At 43.3% G+C, this 18,788-nt stretch overlaps 1 protein-coding gene across 1 annotated transcript; it reads left to right on the forward strand.

Moving 5' to 3' along the window:
- The first annotated feature begins 364 nt into the window (after window positions 1-364).
- LOC124016472 (heparan sulfate glucosamine 3-O-sulfotransferase 2-like) lies at window positions 365-16,934 on the forward strand. Its single transcript, XM_046332046.1, has 2 exons — window positions 365-883; window positions 15,968-16,934. The coding sequence occupies exons 1-2, from the start codon at window positions 483-485 to the stop codon at window positions 16,584-16,586; spliced, it is 1,020 nt and encodes a 339-aa protein (XP_046188002.1). The 5' UTR covers window positions 365-482; the 3' UTR covers window positions 16,587-16,934.
- The last annotated feature ends 1,854 nt before the right edge of the window (window positions 16,935-18,788 follow it).

Below are 18,788 nucleotides of genomic sequence, written 5' to 3' on the forward strand. Positions count from 1 at the left end.
TGAGGATAACGACTCCGTGGGGGTTTAAGTGTTTCAACAAAATATTATGCAATTAGTTAATATTCCCGATGCAATCATCCTACCACTCAAACTATATGAACACATTTAGGCGGAATCATTCTACCTTTTCCAAGAAAATGGCTGATATCAATTTACTCCAAAGTTATCCAACAATTGTTTAATTGGAAACGATGCAAATTGTGCACATGTGATTTCTTGGAGGAACATTTACCTGGTTTTCTGTCGTATTGTGATGTTGGCAGAGGCAGAGTCCGGTACCACAGGGAGACACCGCAGTCCAAGCGCAGCACAGAAGATAAACATGCAGTCCCTTGGCCCATGGAGATATGGCATATAGGTTCATGTCAAACCGAATCGTGCCATCTTCAAATAGGTTGAGCAAACGATTTATTTTTCTATTCACCATTTCATTGTCCTTCACATATTTATGCTACAGCATACTGTTTTGTTGTGGTACAATCATGCCAACCCAGAGTTATGAGGAGAAAAAGTGCCTCCATCACAAGAACGTAGGAAGCATAAAACTTCTGCAAAAAGATTGCACCGCGGACAGGAGGACTGCTCTGGATGAGACTTTAAACGTGGCACTCACTCACCAAGGATCAAGTAATGCTCGCAACCAAAGTAGAAATTCTGCCTTGCCCATCACTCACAAACGGAGTGTTGCCCCATCCGAATATAATATTACTGTTGCACAGAAATATGGAAACAAAAAGTTACCCAACGCACTAATCGTCGGGGTGAAGAAGGGCGGCACCAGGGCGGTGCTGGAGTTCATTCGAATTCATCCAGATGTGCGCGCGCTTGGAACAGAGCCCCACTTTTTCGATAGAAACTACGACAGAGGATTGGACTGGTACAGGTACGAAATGTCACGTTGATTTACAAATATAATAAACTCATTTGTCTGTTTATGATATATTTTCATTTTCAATATATTATTTGTTGAACAAGTGCACGGACCCCTACAAAGGAATGTATATCACAATAAAACAGTAGGCTTAGGCTAAGTAGGTTTATAACTTCTTACAACCTAATGTATGTAGGCCTGCCTATGAGATAATATAGATATGCTTTGGTGTATTGCATCTATATCCATTCTATTCTAATGTGTATCTCTGACATTATTATTCAACTTAAAAAGTGTGTACCAGGGTGTGTACTTGACTGTCCCAGAATTGTGTTCATGAAAGTCCAGAACGTTTTTCATGATCCTTAGGCTAATCATGTACCTTGTGGGATGGAATAATTGTGCAGTATATTCCCTCCTCTCACTCTTGTTGAAACTGTTGATAATGATCACTTAGATATCCTTTTTTCATAACAAAATACAGTAGAGAACACTCATAGATACACAGAGTATAACAACAATTAGGGACACCTTCCTGATATGGAGTTGCATCCTCAGTTCATCAGGGCATGGACTCTACATGGTGTCGAAAGCGTTCCACAGGTATGCTGGCCCATGTTGACTCCAATGCTTCCCACAGTTGTACCAAGTTGGCTGGCTGTCCTTTGGGTGGTGGACAAATGTTGATACACACAGGAAACTGTTGAGCGTGAAAAACCCATCAGCGTTGCTGTTCTTGACATAAACCAGTGTGCCTGGCACCTACTACCATACGTCACTCAAAGGCACTTCAATATTTTGTCTTGCCCATTCACCCTCTGAATGATATACACACAATCCATGTCTCAATTGTCGCAAGGCTTAAATGTCCTTCTTTAACTGTTTCCTCCCCTTCGTCTACAGTAATTGAAGTGGATTTAACAAGTGACGTCAATAAGGGATTATTGCTTTCACCTGGATTCACCTGGTCAGTCTATTTCATGGAAAGTGCAGGTGTTATTCATGTTTTGTATTCTCAATGTAGATACACTACATGACCAAAAATGATGTGGACACCTGCTCGTCGAACATCTCATTCCAAAATGATGGGTATTAATATGGATGTTGGTTCCCCCTTTTACCACTCCTTTTACCACCTTTTACCACTCTTTTGGTAAGACTTGCTTCCATTCAGCCACAAGAGCATTAGTGAGTCGTCGTTCCAATTTATCCCTAAAGTGTTCAATGGGGTTGAGGTCAGGGCTCTGTGCAGGCCAGTCAAGTTCTTTCAACACTGATCTCGACAAACCTTTTCTGTATGGACCTCGCTTTGTGCATGGGGGCACTGTCATGCTGAAACAGGAAAAGTTGGAAGCACAGAATGATCTAGAATGTCATTGTATGCTGTAGCGTTACGTTTTCCCTTCATTGGAACTAAGCGGCCTATCCCGAACCATGAAAAACAGTCCCAGACTATTATTCCTCCTCCACCAAACTTTACAGTTGGCACTATGCATTGGGGCAGGTAGAGTTCTCATGCCATCTGCCAAACCCAGATTCATCCGTCGGATTGCCAGTTGGTGAAGCGTGATTCATCACTCCAGAGAACCCGTTTCCACTGCTCCACGGTGGCGAGCTTTACACCACTCCAGCCAAAGCTTGGCATTGCGCATGGTGATCTTAGGCTTGTGTGCGGCTGCTCGTCCATAGAAACCCATTTCATAAAGCTCCTGACAAACAGTTTTTGTGCTGACATTGCTTCCAGAGGCAGTTTGGAACACAGTAGTGAGTGCTGCAACCGAACACAGATGTTTTCTACTCGCTATGCGCTTCAGCACTCGGTGGTCCCGTTCTGTGAGCTTGTGTGGCCTACCACTTTGCGGCTGAGCCGTTGTTGCTCCTAGACGTTGCCACTTCACAATAACAGCAGTTGACCGGGGCAGCTGTAGCAGGGCAGAAATTTGACAAACGGACTTGTTGAAAGTCAGTGAGCTCTTCAGTAAGGCCATTCTGCTGCCAATGTTTGTCTATGGAGATTGCACAGCTGTGTGCTCAATTTTATACACTTGTCAGCAATGGTGTGACTGAAATAGTCAAATCTGCTAATTTGAAGGGGGAGCCACATACCATATAGTGTAGTTAGTGAGATAATTGATCTAAAGATTTGATTTCCCAAGGCATACAAATATTTTGGAATACCAGAGTAAAAGAAACACTCAGACCGAAACAATTGGAATCGTAAGCATTACAAGTAAATCATGCCCCAAATCCAGGATGAAGTTACTTTGGCTTGATACCCAGGTTGAAATGCCACAGTATAGCTGCAGTGTCGAATTTCAGTAAGTAAACATGCAGATCAACGGTAATAGATATTTTCAGGGGCAGACTTTTAAGAAACCCTCTCCAGCAGAAACATGGCTAATATTGATTAGTGACCTCGGACAAGGTAGGACTCCTCTTGCCTTCCCTCTAACGGGATGCCCCTCCAATGTACTGTACGTCGATGAGACAGGACACTGGGGCTGTCTCGTACCCACGAGTCAGACCTTGGATAACGAAGTCCATAGAAGAGTAATAGCCTTTTCTCATTATTGTGCCTACCCAACAGTACCGCGCTGGCTTTTATATTTTCCTTTCACATGATCCTTTCCAGCATGGCCAGATCCAGTAAATCTCAGCTCAGCTTGGCTCAGTTGTGTGACTCTACCTGCTCTCATCCCTTGGCAGCCGTAAGACCATTGCTGAAGATGGTACCTGCATGCCTAAAAGCAGGCATTACACAGGTGTCACATTCTCTTCTCTGACAGAACATGGTGCCTGTTGAGTGAACCCGAGCAGGGAACTCTCATGGGTCGCATCTACACTTAGCCCGAGAGAGAAAACCCACTGAAACAAAGAATGTGCCATTAGAAAGTGTTCTGTTCTGTAGGAGGTTCTGTCAGACTGGCCACTCTAGTGAAATCACCCAGCACCTCTCCCTAAGCCCAGTTGGTTGTGGTGTGTGCTCACTGTCCCATCGCAGTGTGATGCCATTTATACCTGCTGTGTTTAAGTCAGTTGAGTCAGACTCAACCATGGGGAGCTGCTTAAATCAATAAGGTCCCTTACCTGGAGGCATTCAGTTCAGGGCTGAGGACTTGACGTAGCAGTGCTTTTTCACACACTTAGCTCTGGAGGTTAAGAATAGGCCTATAATATAACTTCAATAATGCTAATATTAGACTAATAGAACAGCGGGAAGTTAGTGTGCAGTAGGCTTGTGCCAATATAGTGCCAATATAGCAGATACTGTATTCATATAATTAGTTTCACGTTAATTATTAATTACACTCACACTTACGTACCCACCCCCATGCACACACACACACACACACACACACACACACACACACACACACACACACACACACACACACACACACACACACACACACACACACACACACACACACACACACACACACACACACACACACACACGAACAGGCTCTAAATTCATCAGTACTATTTGGGGACTGATTAATTAAAATGCCACAGAGGCCAGGACCTAGCAACAGTGTCTCTAATCCCCTCTGAAAGCAATTTTAGTTTAGCCACTGACATCTTGCAATAAGAGCCACATAAATGCCGCCAGTAATGAGATAGATAAATTGGCTGATTAACGTCAGAAGTTCCATACAAATCACCTTTAATAATGTGCTTTAGAGAGTCTTAGTTTTCATTTTATTTCAGTCCAAGACATGAGACACCATCCATTTAAATGTAATGAGTGTTTGCTGTATTAGTTCACCTCAGTCATGGTGGCTGAAACTTTATGCAGACTAGAACTAATACGACCTGGTCTCAGCATTAAATAATACGATTGTCCCTATCGTCTAATGAGGCACCGTGATAGACTGTCCTCTATTTTTTATCTTTTTTAATTGTGCATTACTTGCATAATCCAACTATTTTCACCCCATTGTAAGTGACAGACCTGTGCAACAACAGTGAAATAGTGCAGTGTTCATTACTTGATCTCCAGAATAGAATAAGACCCATTTGGCCTCATTTAGATTGGATGTGAGTGTCTCTCCATCCCTGTGACTATATAAGGGGCAGCTGAATCATACATTATACTGCAACCAATTCCGCAACACTTCGTGGACGCGTTTTTCCATTTTCGCACACGATCAAATACATCTAACAAATCGGCATCACTACACACCATCACCATTAGAACTTAAAAGGGCATCTCAGCTCTACTGATTTTACAGGAGTCAGACGCACATCAAATAGATTCCCTGATTCCCTGTTCAAATTGTGCAAGAGGGCTCGTAGAATCTGCTTCAGCCAAGAGTATTCTCCAGGTCCACCATTAATTGGCTCAGGGAGGATACTGAGCCCCGGAACTATAGCGTCAGAAAGGTTGACGAGGACAGAAAGTTGTCTGCTGCTCATTTAAAGGAGGGAACTTCACATTCCACTGACCCAGGCATCTCTCTCCACTAGTAATGAGGAGTCTTAATCCCGATATAGCTCAGAAACATGTAGCAGTTAACATTAATTACAAAAACAACTCCTCTCGGGAATATCCCCCAAAGACACCATGGCACAGTGAGGTTTTTGTATTAGGATTTTGTATTGAATAAGTCATTAACTGGAGTTGCCAGCAGCAAGAGACAGAGGTAGTGGTGTTGTGAGCTTCCTACTCAGAGACAGGGATAGAGCCTTTACCAACTGTAGGTAACCCAGCTGTACATAACATTAAGAGCTGTTGAGAGTGGTAGGCCACCCTGGAGGCAAGGCCACACAATGACATTATTCTGAGAGACAGAATCTAACATGGCTGACACCAAACCTATAAATATATAATGTGATTAAATAAATCTGTAGTTTTGACTGCAGTAAATTGAGTTGAATTAAATGGGGATATGCACAACTCTGTTCAAACAGTTTTTCCTGGAGTCTAGACTAGTTAGTACAATACATAGTATACACGCCTCAAACATTTTCCGGAATGATAATGGCACCGAAGGACATGGCCTCCGTTTTACGATCCCATAACCAATTGTGCTATTGTGTATGTTTTTTTGCGCTATTTGTAACTCATTTTCTACATAATGTTTCTGCCACCGTGTCTATTGACCGAAAAGAGCTTCTTGATATCAGGGCAGCGATTACTCACCCCGTACTGGAGGAATTCATCTTCTTCAACGAGTTGGACGGGAAGAATTTACTCCAGACACCCGACAAGGCCCTCATCCCTGTCATTCGCAGGAGGAAAAGACAGAGATATCGTGGACGACTGTCCGGGTGCCTTGTAAGGATCCGTCACGGAGAGGATAATCTACCTACCTTTACCAATCAATCTACAATAAAATAGACGAACTACGAGCACGTATATCCTACCAGCGGGACATTATAAAAGTAATATCTTGTGTTTCACTGAGTCGTGGCTGAACGACGACATGATTAACATACAGCTGGCGGGTTTCAATCTTTTTCAGCAGGATAGAACAGTGGCCTCTGGTAAGACAAGGGGCGGCGGCCTATGTATATTTCTAAACAACAGCTGGTGCACGAATTCCAAGGAAGTGGGTTTTGCTCGCCTGAGATAGAGTATTTCATGATAAGCTGTAGACCACATTATATACATCTAGATTTTTCGTAGCTGTCTATATACCGCCGCAGACTGATGCTGGCACTAAGACAGCACTCAATGAGCTGTATACGGACATAAGCAAACAGGAAAACGCTCATCCAGAGGTGGCGCTCCTAGTGGCCGGGGACTTTAATACAGGGAAACTCAAATCAGTTTTACCTAATTTCTATCAGCATGTTAAATGTGCAGCAGAGGGAAAACAACTCTAGACCACCTTTATTCCACACACAGAGACACGTACAAAGCTCTCCCCCACCTTCTATTTGGCAAATCTGACCATAATTATATCCTCCTGATTCCTGCTTACAAGCAAAAAATAAAGCAGGAAGCACTAGTGACTCGGTCAATAAGAAAGTGGTCAGATGAAGCAGATGCTAAGCTACAGGACTGTTTTTGCAAGCACAGACTGGAATATGTTCCGGGATTCTTCCGATGGCATTGAGGAGTACACCACATCAGTCACTGGCTTCATCAATAAGTGCGTTGATGACGTTGTCCCCACAGTGACCGTACGTATATACCCCAACCAGAAGCCATGGATTACAGGCAACATTCGCACTAAGCTAAAGGGTAGAGCTGCCGCTTTCAAAGAGTGGGACTCTAACCTGGAAGCTTATAAGAAAATCCGCTATGCCCTCCAACAAACCATCAAACAGGCAAAGCGTCAATACAAAGATGGAATCATACTACACCGGCTCCAACGCTCCTCGGATGTGGAAGGGCTTGCAAACTATTACAGACTACAAAGGGAAGCACAGCCACGAGCTGCCCAGTGACACAGACCTACCAGACGAGCTAAATTACTTCTATGCTTGCTTCGAGGCAAGTAACACTGAAACATGCATGAGAGCACCAACTGTTCTGGAAGACTGTGTGATAACGCTCTAAGTAGCCGATGTGATTAAGACCTTTAAAAAGGTCAGCATTCACAAGACCGCAGGGCCAGACGGATTACCAGGACATGTACTCCAAGCATGTGCTGACCAACTGGCAAGTGCAGACCACCATAGTTCCTGTACCCAAGAACACTAAATGACTACTACCTAAATGACTACTGACCCGTAGCACTCTCATCTGTAGCCATGAAGTGCTTTGAAAGGCTGGTCATGGCTCGCATCAACAACATTATCCCAGAAACCCTAGACCCACTCCAATTTGCATACTGCCCAAACAAATCCACAGATTATGCAATCTCTATTGCACTCTACACTGCCCTTTCTCACCTGGACAAAAGGAACTCCTGTGAGAGAATGCTATTTATTGACTACAGCTCAGCGTTCAACACCATAGTGCCCTCAAAGCTAATCACTAAGCTAAGGACCCTGGGACTAAACAACTCCCTCTGCAACTGGATCCTGGACTTCCTGACAGGCCGCCTCCAGGTGGTAAGAGTAGGTAACAACACATCTGCCACTCTGATCCTCAACACGGGGACCCCTCAGGGGTTTGTGCTTAGTCTCCTGTTCTCCCTGTTCAATCATGACTGCATGGACAGGCACGACTCCAACACCATCATCAATTGTCCCGATGACACAACAGTGGTAGGCCTGATCACCTATAATGATGAGTCAGCCTATAGAGAGGTGGTCAGAGACCTGGTCGTGTGGTGCCAGGACAACAACCTCTCCCTCAACGTGATCAAGACAAAGGAGATAACCTACAGGAAAAGGAGGACCAAGCACGCCCCCATTCTCATCGATGGGGCTGTAGTGGAACAGGTTGAGAGCTTCAAGTTCCTTGGTGTCCACATCGCCAACAAACTATCATGGTCCAAACGCACGACAAAGTCTATTCCCCGTCAGGAGACTGAAAAGATTTAGCATGGGTCCTTAGATCCTCAAAAGGTTCTGCAGCTGCACCATCGAGAGCATCCTGACAGGTTGCATAACTGCCTGGTATGGCAACTGCTCAGCCTCCGACCGCAAGGCACTTACAGAGGGTAGTGTGTATTGTCCAGTACATCACTGGAACAAATCCTCCTGCCACCCAGAACCTCTGTGTCAGAGGAAGACCCTAAAAATTGTCAGACTCCAGCCACACTGCTCTCTCTGCTACCTCACAGCAAGCGGTATCGGAGCGTCAAGTCTAGGTCCAAAAAGCTTCTTAATTGCTTCTTCCCTCCAAAAGAACCAAAAGAATCCTGAACAGCTAATCAAAGGGCTACCCAGACCCCTCTTTTACGCTGCTGCTACTCTCTGTTTATAATCTATGCAAAGTCACTTTAACTCTGCCTACGTGTACATGCTACCTCAATTACCTCCACTAACCGGTGCCCCCGCACATTGACTGTGTAACGGTACCCTCTGTATATAGTCTCTCTTGTTATTTTACTGCTGCTGTTTAATTATTTGTTACTTTAAAAATGTATATTTTTTACTTATCTATTTTTTAACACTTTTTTTTATTTATTTGTATTAACTTCTTAAAGTATTGTTGGTTAAGGGCTTGTAAAGTAAGCATTTCACTGTAAGGTCTACACACCTGTTGTGTTCGGCGCATGTGGCAAACACAATTTGATTTGAATTTGAATTGATTCCTTGCCAGGAATATTCCAATATTTCCCATCTCTCTATATTCCAGGTGTCTTTGGAACTATTTGCATTTCAACTACAGACTGAATGAATATTTGCAGTGTCTCATTATGCGTTGGTAATGTTTTCCATTACTCCCTGCAGTTCAGTAGAAAGCCTTTTTGCAAAGACAGGCAGGGGGAAATGTGACAGGAGGAAACAAGTTTAAACTGAACAGGATGTGAGGACAGGCTGACATGCACTGAAATAGTTTTGTTTACACTGTGTTTCATTGAAATTGGCAGCTGAGCCGCGGTTAATTCATCTGAAACATTTACACAATTAACTGAAATGCTCATCTAAGGATGTGCAGCTTGCCAGCCATGGATTTCGGGGTCTTCCGAAGAGTGTCTTCATTTTTGGATAGTTGGACACTTTCCCACATCAAAGTCAGACACAGTAACAGCATTTGGTTCGCCTTAATGCAATGCTTTATCGCTTCAGGAGAGCAATTGTCTCAAAACATCCTCAGTGGTTTAGAATATGGCGCAAGAGCCAACACGACTAAATCAGACATCATTGAGGTCAGACTGATTCTGATTCTGAATGATTTGTTTCCCATACAGACAAACAGGACAGTCCTGGTGTAAAAACATAGTTTACTCTGGAAAATATTGACAAAGTGTGTACAGAACAGATCAGAGCTTTGTTTTAAATTGAATAAAACCTGCTGCTGGTTGTCTTGGCAGTTGACTATAACTGATTTCTTGGTCTAGTTAACCAACCAGCTGACCTGGCTTCAGTATTGCTGCCTGGGACATTGCTCGGTAACCCTTAATTGACTTCCATTGAGACCAGCTTCTGTCGCTGCTGACTGGTGATTAATGTTTGGACGTCATCCCATCAGAAATGGGAGTGAGTGAAATATTAATAAGATAATATTTTCCAGTCGAGACAGAATGAAGCTATTTCCTTCGTACCAGGCGAGGGGAGTAGACTGCAGTTGGTGATGCGGTTGTATAGCGACTCTGGTTTTATTACAGCTTAGTGCATTAGAAGACATGAAGCTGTGTGATTGCAATCTGGGTTGTTTGCAACCGTAACATAAAAAGGTCTGTACAAATGGACCCTCCTTGTGTCATTGAAGATGTGATGTAGCCATACCTTAAACATAGACACATACCGTGGTTTGTAGCAATACACTATAATGATTTAAAAGCTTTCTCACATACTGGTATTACCTGTCCCTGCATCCTATAACCTTAGATAGTATTCACTGTATTGTTGTGAGATGTCATACAAATCGGAAGATGAAAGGCTTCAGAATGAAGCCAATGGATAAGAGTATGACTGTCTATGTGAATGTGAATAGAATTCAGGCCCCGGTAATAGAGGTATGTGAGAAAGCTTTGAAATCCACATGCAATACTGTATTACACGACACTTCAACAACATGCTCTTGAGCATCCACCAAGAAAGCAGTATAGACATGCTCTAAATCCCAGGCTTTTCCCTGCACTGATCTCCCTTCGTCTTACGTTCCACAGATCATTTGGAAGTGACCATGATGAGCCATGAGATCTTTGTCATAATTTAATCAGGGGCTTTTCCAAATAACCCCCGCTCGAGCCGAGGCCATCCCAACACCACAGATAATGGATACGTTGAAGTCACCATGCTCCCTGTCCCTGGTTAGTAGACAGTAACTCACAAGCTGTGTGTTGTATAATAGGCAGGGTTCATTATTAGTCTGTGTGATGACAGACACGTCCTGCTCTGCCAGAGATAGGGGCCACTCTCTAAATCTCTCCGTCTGTCTGTCTGTTGCAGGGACGCTGCCTGCTTGTCATGATTGATGGTTTCCAATTTAAATCCCAATCAGATCAGGCCTGGCCCTCGCATTACTGTCCAATCCTCCGACTCACCATAAAGCTGGGTAATTAGTACCATGAGGCCTGGATTAATTCTGTTGAAAACAGTGTGTCACCTCCACAGCCTTTCTACTGACAGTGGATGATAGCTTGAACGTGGAGGACGTGAATACAACACTGAAGAAGGCAAACAAAATCATCAATGCAGTGGAGGCTGCTGAGGGGAGGACGGCTCATAATAATGTCTGGAACAGAGCAAATGGAACAGCATCAAACCATATTTGATGTGTTTGAAACCATTCCTCTGATTCTGCTCCAGCCATTACCGCGAGCCCGTCCTCACCAATTAAGGTGCCACCAACATCCTGTGCCACATAGGTTTAAGATTAAGCAGAATACTTCATGATTGAGTTATTGACTTAGCCACATCAATACCTGACTAGCACCTGACTGATGCTATGTTTTAGCTCAACCTTAGAGAGGCTGCACATTTTCTCTACATCTATGTAAAGATGCTATGCTACATTTTAGCTCAACCTTAGAGAGGCCACACATGTTTTACACATCTATGTAAAGATGCTATGCTACATTTTAGCTCAACCTTAGAGAGGCCACACATGTTTTACACATCTATGTAAAGATGCTATGCTACATTTTAGCTCAACCTTAGAGAGGTCACACGTGTTCTACACATCTATGGAAAGATGCTATGCTACATTTTAGCTCAACCTTAGAGATGCTACAGGTGTTCTGTACATCTATGTAAAGATGCTATGCTACATTTTAGCTCAACCTTAGAGAGGCCACACGTGTTCTACACATCTATGTAAAGATGCTATGCTACATTTTAGCTCAACCTTAGAGATGCTACAGGTGTTCTGTGCATCTGCCGTCACACACATTCCATTTCGTCCACATCAGAAGATCTGCTAATGACCATACCAGAGTAATGTAGACGCACTACTGTGGTTCACGAGCAAATATTTACTGAGGACTCTTACAATGCACTCAATTCCCTTTTGATTTGAAACGTCAATGAAGTTACACTGGCGAGGTCTGGGTTAATTGATTGTGCTGAAGGAGATGATCCATGATTTTTAGGCGCTGGTCTCAACACATCTGTCAGGGGGAGGATATTAAATACACACGTGTGTTTTTACCGGTGAGGGGGGAATTGCTATCTCTTTGCAATCTTGTGAGCACTGGGCACATTTACAATGTTGGGATAGATCCTCCACACCTTGATTCATTAGAGGGATTAAAATGTCACAGCCAAGCTTGTAACGCATCCTGACTCCTCTCAGAGTTTCACCAATAACCGGAACAGGAGAAGGCTGTAAATTATTCCAGTCAATTTAGTTCCAGCTCACAGGATCCGGATGATGATCAGAGCGGGGAGCCCATCCATCTCTCTACAACTTTGATTCATGACACAAAATGCCAGTTACTGCCAGCTTTATAGATATATGTGTGTGTGTGTGGGGGTGTACTCAATGTGTCAAAATGTGTGCAATGGCAGTACAGTTCCACATCGTGGATATACCTTCCAACTATATTCTACATCATTATTCATATTTCACTAATGGTTAATTCTACGGAGTTATCTGATATGATTTACAATATATCACCTGTAACCTTGTCCCAGAGCTCCAAAAAGCTTGTCAGTAATTGAGAGCTGGAGTGATCATGGTGACCCTATCCTTTTGAGAGTAGGCCTATCGAGCGACAATGAAGGCTTTTAGAAAGCTACACTACTGAAGGTGCTCGCTGTTCTCTTCAAGCACCATAGGGTGTCAGCACAGAATACACTGCTGCTGAATGGCTAACAACATGTCACAGAAACCTTGGTGTATTACAATTACAGCCTCCTCCCGTCCTCTATTATGCTACAAGCACCTCCATTGAAAAATGCAGGCATCTAAATACAGGGAGACCAACGCAAATAGCAACTGGCAATTGATGTTAGTGGAGGTTTCAGGTGGGATATCAGACCTTTGCATGGAGTCATTCCTAATGTCCCACTGTGGTGGTTGTGTTCTCAGTAACGCAGTCAGTATGCTCACATGAATAACTGTTCTTCTCCTCAGTTTGGGTATTGACATAAGAGGAAAATGGAAGATGGCACTTTAGTTAAATGTTAATGAAATGTTTCTTGATGAGAAGCGGGTTTATATTCTGGTCAATTGAACGTTTTGTAATCACGCGGATGGGCTTTCATTTATAAGAATCAATATCTGTAAAACAATTGTTAGTTCAATAATTTTTTTTTTAAACTGCAGAGAACAGCAGGTGGACCATTTATTTTATCAATGTAATTTGTTCGATCTGAGAGGGCAAATTCATTTCTCAAATACATGACATGGATTAAATCCCTGCTGAAATGAGAATGTGTGCACAACGTGTAGGCCTACACTATGGAAGTGCAGATTATGCTAATGCAAATTCCACCAATGTAATTCAAATCAGGTTAATGAAACAGTGGCAAGGCTGTCCCTGGCAAGTTGTTAACGTGTAATGATAAAGAGGAGGGGGGAATAATCTAAAGAGCAAATGTACATGCGCATCTCATCACGCCAATCATGAACAAATAAAGTTCAATTCAAGCTAGGTTTCTGTTCAACCAATCCCGGGACTCAGACAACCCAGGAGATAATGTGAACATGTCATGTTGTTTCTTGTGCTCCCCAACATGCACATGTTCATCTTTAGGCAGTGGATCAGTGTTGTCTTGTACTTGGAAAATGGAAAATATAATTGGTTGTGTGAAGTAAGAGAATCCCATTGAATTATATGTTCCATTATGGCTTTCTCTATGGAAAGCTGCACTAAACCTTTTTGTGTCCTGGTTCTCGTCTGAAACCTTGGTGGATTAAATAAAGTTATAGGAGGTGATGGATTTTCTTTCATTCCTAATCGACAAGAAATGCACCTCTTCGTGGCAGTCGAGAAATGCTACAAAGCACGGCTGCAAAAGCTAAGTACAGCACCAACACTCCTTCTCATCAGCAAAAGAGTGAGAATTTCAGATCTTGTTCACGCTGCGTTCAGCTCCTGCACCAGGCACCAGGGGAAGTGTTAGACTGTCAGTAACACCATCCTGGGTGTTGGTTGTGTGGATTTAAAAAAAAAAGGTTTATGTAATATGCCTAATTGCAGCTATTTCTTTTAACAGTGTTGGTGAGAATTGTGAAACCGAAAAGGGTAGCGTTTCAAATGATATAACCCAACAGTGTTGGAATGTCTGTAGTTTTCTCCATGAGATTATATAGGTCCCTAAAATTCCATCAACGCAATAATACATGTATAGAAGTGTGAAGAAAGAGGAAGAATATGCTATACTATAGATTAAGGTTGATGATATAACTAAGTTGGGATTCCGTCACATAGCACCTGAGATATACAGTAGTAGCGTGTATTTAGCGTACTGTAAAGCTGTTTTCTGGGGATGGTGCTACTGCTGTTCTGTTCCTTCCATCCCATGGAAGATGAATGATTGCCTGTGGCCCTAAACTGGTAAGGCTAACTGAGACACCCAGCAGAACAGCACATGGTTCATAAATCAAGCTAAACTGATCAATATTTATCGGACTGTTAAGGTACACTACATGACCAAATGTATGTGGACACCTTCAAGTCAATCATTTCATTCTAAAATCATAGGCATTAATATGGAGTTGGTTGCCCCCGTTTGCTGCTATAACAGACTCCACTCTTTTGGGGAGGCTTTCCAATAGATGTTGGGACATTGCTGAGGGGACTTTCTCCCATTCAGCCACAAGAGCATTGGTGAGTTCGGCAGTGATATTGGGGCGATTAGGCCTGGCTCACAGTCGGTGTACCAATTCATCCCAAAGGTGTTCGATGGGGTTGAGGTCAGGGATCTGAGCAGGATAGTCAAGTTCTTCCACAAAGATCTCGACAAACTATTTCTGTATTGTCATGCTGAAACAGGAAAGGGCCTTCCCCAAACTGTTGCCACAAAGTCGGAAGCACAGAATCATCAGTCACAGACATAAAGTTACTATTTTATTTACTGTATCAGTTTAAGCGCAGGAATGGTTTTGGGAGAAACTGCTCGATGCACTTTAGGTGGGATCTATCCATGTCAATGGTCAGAAGTTTCAGGAAATCAAGGTCCTGACCTGGAGGGAAGAAGAATTTTACTGTATCTAGAGCTTTTATTATGGATACACAATGGGAAAGCCCAGTAGCCTAGAAGTTAGAGAGGTGGACCAGAAGCATGTTGGGAAAGCCAGAAGACACATTTCTGTTCTAACCAATGGACAATGATGTTGTATTCAAATGTAGATTGTAATTGTATCTTATAACTATTCAGGCCTCCCGAGAGGTACAGCGGTCTAAGGCACTGAATTGCAGTGCTAGAGACGCTACTACAAACCCGGGTTCATTCCCGGGCTGTTCCACAACCGACCGTGGCCGGGAGTCCCATAGGACGGTGCACAATTGGCCCAGCGTTGTTCGGGTTAGGGGAGGGTTTGGCCGGTGGGGCTTTACTTGGCTCATCGCGCTCTAGTGGCTCCATGTTTAAATACAACTTTTGCATAACCCAGGTTTTAAACAGGAATGATGCATTTCTTAACTCCCATTGCTCGAATCATGAACGGAAATTTCCAGAGCAATGCCAGTCTCTACATTTTCTTGGAAAATATCAGGACACTAGTCCTTACTTTGCTATGCATGGTTTTCCATAGATATGAGAAAAACTTTACAAACATTTTAAGATGCATTTCCCCAGAAACTTTATGAAAATGATGACCTATTTAGTGTGACCCAGATTCTCCCAAGCATCTTTTTCTGTTGGATGTCCTTAATGCAGGTGATGGTGATTTATGAACACCAGTCTAAAATGTGATTGGATGATTTCCCTCCAGCCCTCAGCATCACTGTCACCCTGGAGATAGGGAACAGGAGTTGTTTTCATGAAACCTTTACAGCCGTCGAAGTGGATAACAATTTCTGCAAGACAATTAAATTGCTTTACTATTCTATCCCCTTCTAGAGTACTAATGCAATGGATTCCAGGCATAAAAGTTAAATCAGCATGTTTCTCTTTCTGTCTTTCCCTATTTAGAGGACTAATGCCACGGACTCTAGACAGCCAAATCACCTTGGAGAAAACCCCCAGCTACTTTGTGACAAGAGAGGCTCCCAGACGCATCGCCAGCATGTCCCCCAACACCAAGCTGATCGTGGTGGTGCGTAACCCAGTCACCAGGGCCATCTCAGACTACACACAGACTCTGTCCAAGAAGCCGGACATCCCCACCTTCGAGGAGCTGGCCTTCCAGAACCGTAGCCAGGGTCTGGTAGACACCTCATGGAACGCTATCCGCATAGGGATGTACATCCTCCACCTAGAGAACTGGCTGCAGTACTTTCGCCTCTCCCAGATCCACTTTGTGAGCGGCGAGCGGCTGATCACGGACCCGGCAGGGGAGCTGGGCCGCGTCCAGGACTTCTTGGGTCTCAAACGCATCATCACAGACAAGCACTTCTACTTTAACCGAACCAAAGGCTTCCCTTGCCTGAAGAAGCCAGAGAGCAGCAGCCAGCCCCGCTGCCTGGGCAAGTCCAAGGGCAGAACTCACGTGCAGATCGACCGGGAGGTCATTGAGCAGCTCCGGGACTTTTATAGGCCTTTCAATATCAAATTCTATGAGATGGTGGGGCAAGACTTTAGGTGGGATTGAGAATCTGATTATAAAAATAACCAGGTGATATGTGCTTACTGAAATGGATACCTCAGTGGAGTCATTCGAATGAGGAGACCTTAAAGTAAATCCAATTTCTCTTCATGTTTGAAAATACAGTGCAAGTTTAACAAGGTGTGTGTAATCTGCCACTAACGTTAAGACCTTTGGTATAATTTCCTAGTTGCTACTTTAACATCATGCCGGTTTTGTTAACCAAATAAAAGAGAAAGATATGCTGCCATGCCATTTCATCTCACAATTAGTATTCGTCATCAACTAAATTGTGCTTCTTCACAAAGGCCTGTTACTTTTACAACACTGTGCCATGTCAATCGTTACAACTCAATGGACAACAATAAAGAGTATAGAGACAGCTGAGATTTGTTGTAACATGTCTGTCCTATGCTACAGTATGATCACAGACATGACAAACTATTGTATGTGAACTTGGCATAACATGTGTATCATAAAGGCATTCTGGCAAATTGAGACAATAATGAATGTAAAAACAGTTAATGGATGCCCTCATGCATATTATCGTATCAAATCATGGGCATTATGATGATAATTGGAAGCATTTGTCTTTTCAGCTTCACACAAGAGAAGAGGTAGAGTGTAATGGAAAGACATAGAGGAAGACGTGGGGAACTACAGAGCAAAGTGAGCTCTTCATCCAAGGCAGCATGTAGAAAAACAGCTGATGTTTTTACTCTGCCTTTTGAGAAATTAGGAATGGCTTGATTAAAGAAGCTCAACTAAGAAGCTCCCAAACAAGCAGATTCAGATTGAACAATGTAAGTTGAGCACTGCAGTCTTGGATAAATGTTTTAAGGCAGAACTTGTGTATTAATCGTTGCCCAAACAGTACATAGAAGTACACAAATTACAGAGCGTTACATCTAATTTAACCCATACAAAGCATTTGCACATTTGGGGATGTAATAAATGCCCAGTATTCCTAGTTTAATTGCAATCATTAGGGTTGTAAAATAACCACCTCCATGTAACATAGACGCATAGAACTAATGCATATTTTACATATGTATTACATATTCATAGCAGCAGCATAAAAACCGTGTTGTTCCTTCCACGGCATGTCCTTGGTGTAATGAACACGAGGGGAGACAGAGAGCTGGTTTTAAGTGCAGGGCGCAGCAGGTGATGATTGAAGAGGACCACAGGAGGAGGCAGGTAGCTGGGTCCAGGGGCAGGCAGAAGGTCATACACAGGGGGTCCAACAAGGCAACAGTACAGGCAGGGAAAAGGCTAGTGACGTCGTCCGGGAGATCAGGCAAATAGGTTGATAACAGCAAATCCGATAGGCTAAAGTACAGGCAGGGAATAGGCAAAAGGTGTCGTTAATGAGGCAGGCAAAAATGATCATACACGGGAGGTGTAAATCACGGGAAGAACAGCGTTCCGAAGACATGTGTCACAAAACAAACAATACCTGACAGTGATGGGGTGCAAAGAACTGAACTAAATAGTGTGTGATAATGACCTACAGGTGTGTGAACAGGTGATTAGAATTCAGGTGACTGGGATCTGGAGAGTGAGCTGCGTTCAGGGGATCTATGTTTTTGAGAGTGTGAGCTGGAAAGTGAGCTGCGTTCAGGGGACCTACGTGCCATAGCTCTATTTGAAATGTCGCTTAGGGCCCCCCAAAAGGCTAGGGCCGGTTCTGACTGCATGTGTGGGTATGGATGTGGGTATGCAGACCTGCGAGCCACTGCAGCCCCCACCCCCATCAAAGTTTCCCATCCCTAATTTAAATTGTCATTTGTGATACTCTCCATTAATTCTTGATTAACCTGCCAATGCTTGTCTACCCCTGCCTGCTACTTTGTGAGCCACCACCGTACACACTGATACGCTGAGCAGTTTAGCAATGAGCTCAACTTTATCTAACCACAGTTGATAACAACTTTTTTTCCTCCCAGAATGCATTTGGCTTGACTACAGAACATCTGAGAGAAAGTTATTTCCCGGTTTGGTGCGATTGCACTGCAGACAGAAATAATGATCCATCCTGTACAAAGAAAACAGACTTATGGGATTTATAGCTGACTTGTAGCAGCCATGCAAGAAACACACCTCACGTAATGTTTATGGGTAACTATTCTCAGATGGTTGTCAATAAAGAGGAGTGTGTGAGAATGCATCACCATGGTAATGTATAGAAATCTGTCTACAGCCTGA

Source organism: Oncorhynchus gorbuscha, linkage group LG26 (genome assembly GCF_021184085.1).
Source record: "Oncorhynchus gorbuscha isolate QuinsamMale2020 ecotype Even-year linkage group LG26, OgorEven_v1.0, whole genome shotgun sequence".
Taxonomy (NCBI): Eukaryota; Metazoa; Chordata; class Actinopteri; order Salmoniformes; family Salmonidae; genus Oncorhynchus; species Oncorhynchus gorbuscha.

Excerpts from the sequence above, each read along its gene's own strand:
- LOC124016472 (XM_046332046.1), top strand. The coding sequence starts at position 483 with ATGCCAACCCAGAGTTATGAGGAGAAAAAGTGCCTCCATCACAAGAAC. Across the intron at positions 884-15,967 it reads AGAGGATTGGACTGGTACAG|AGGACTAATGCCACGGACTC; the intron begins GTACGAAATGTC and ends TTCCCTATTTAG.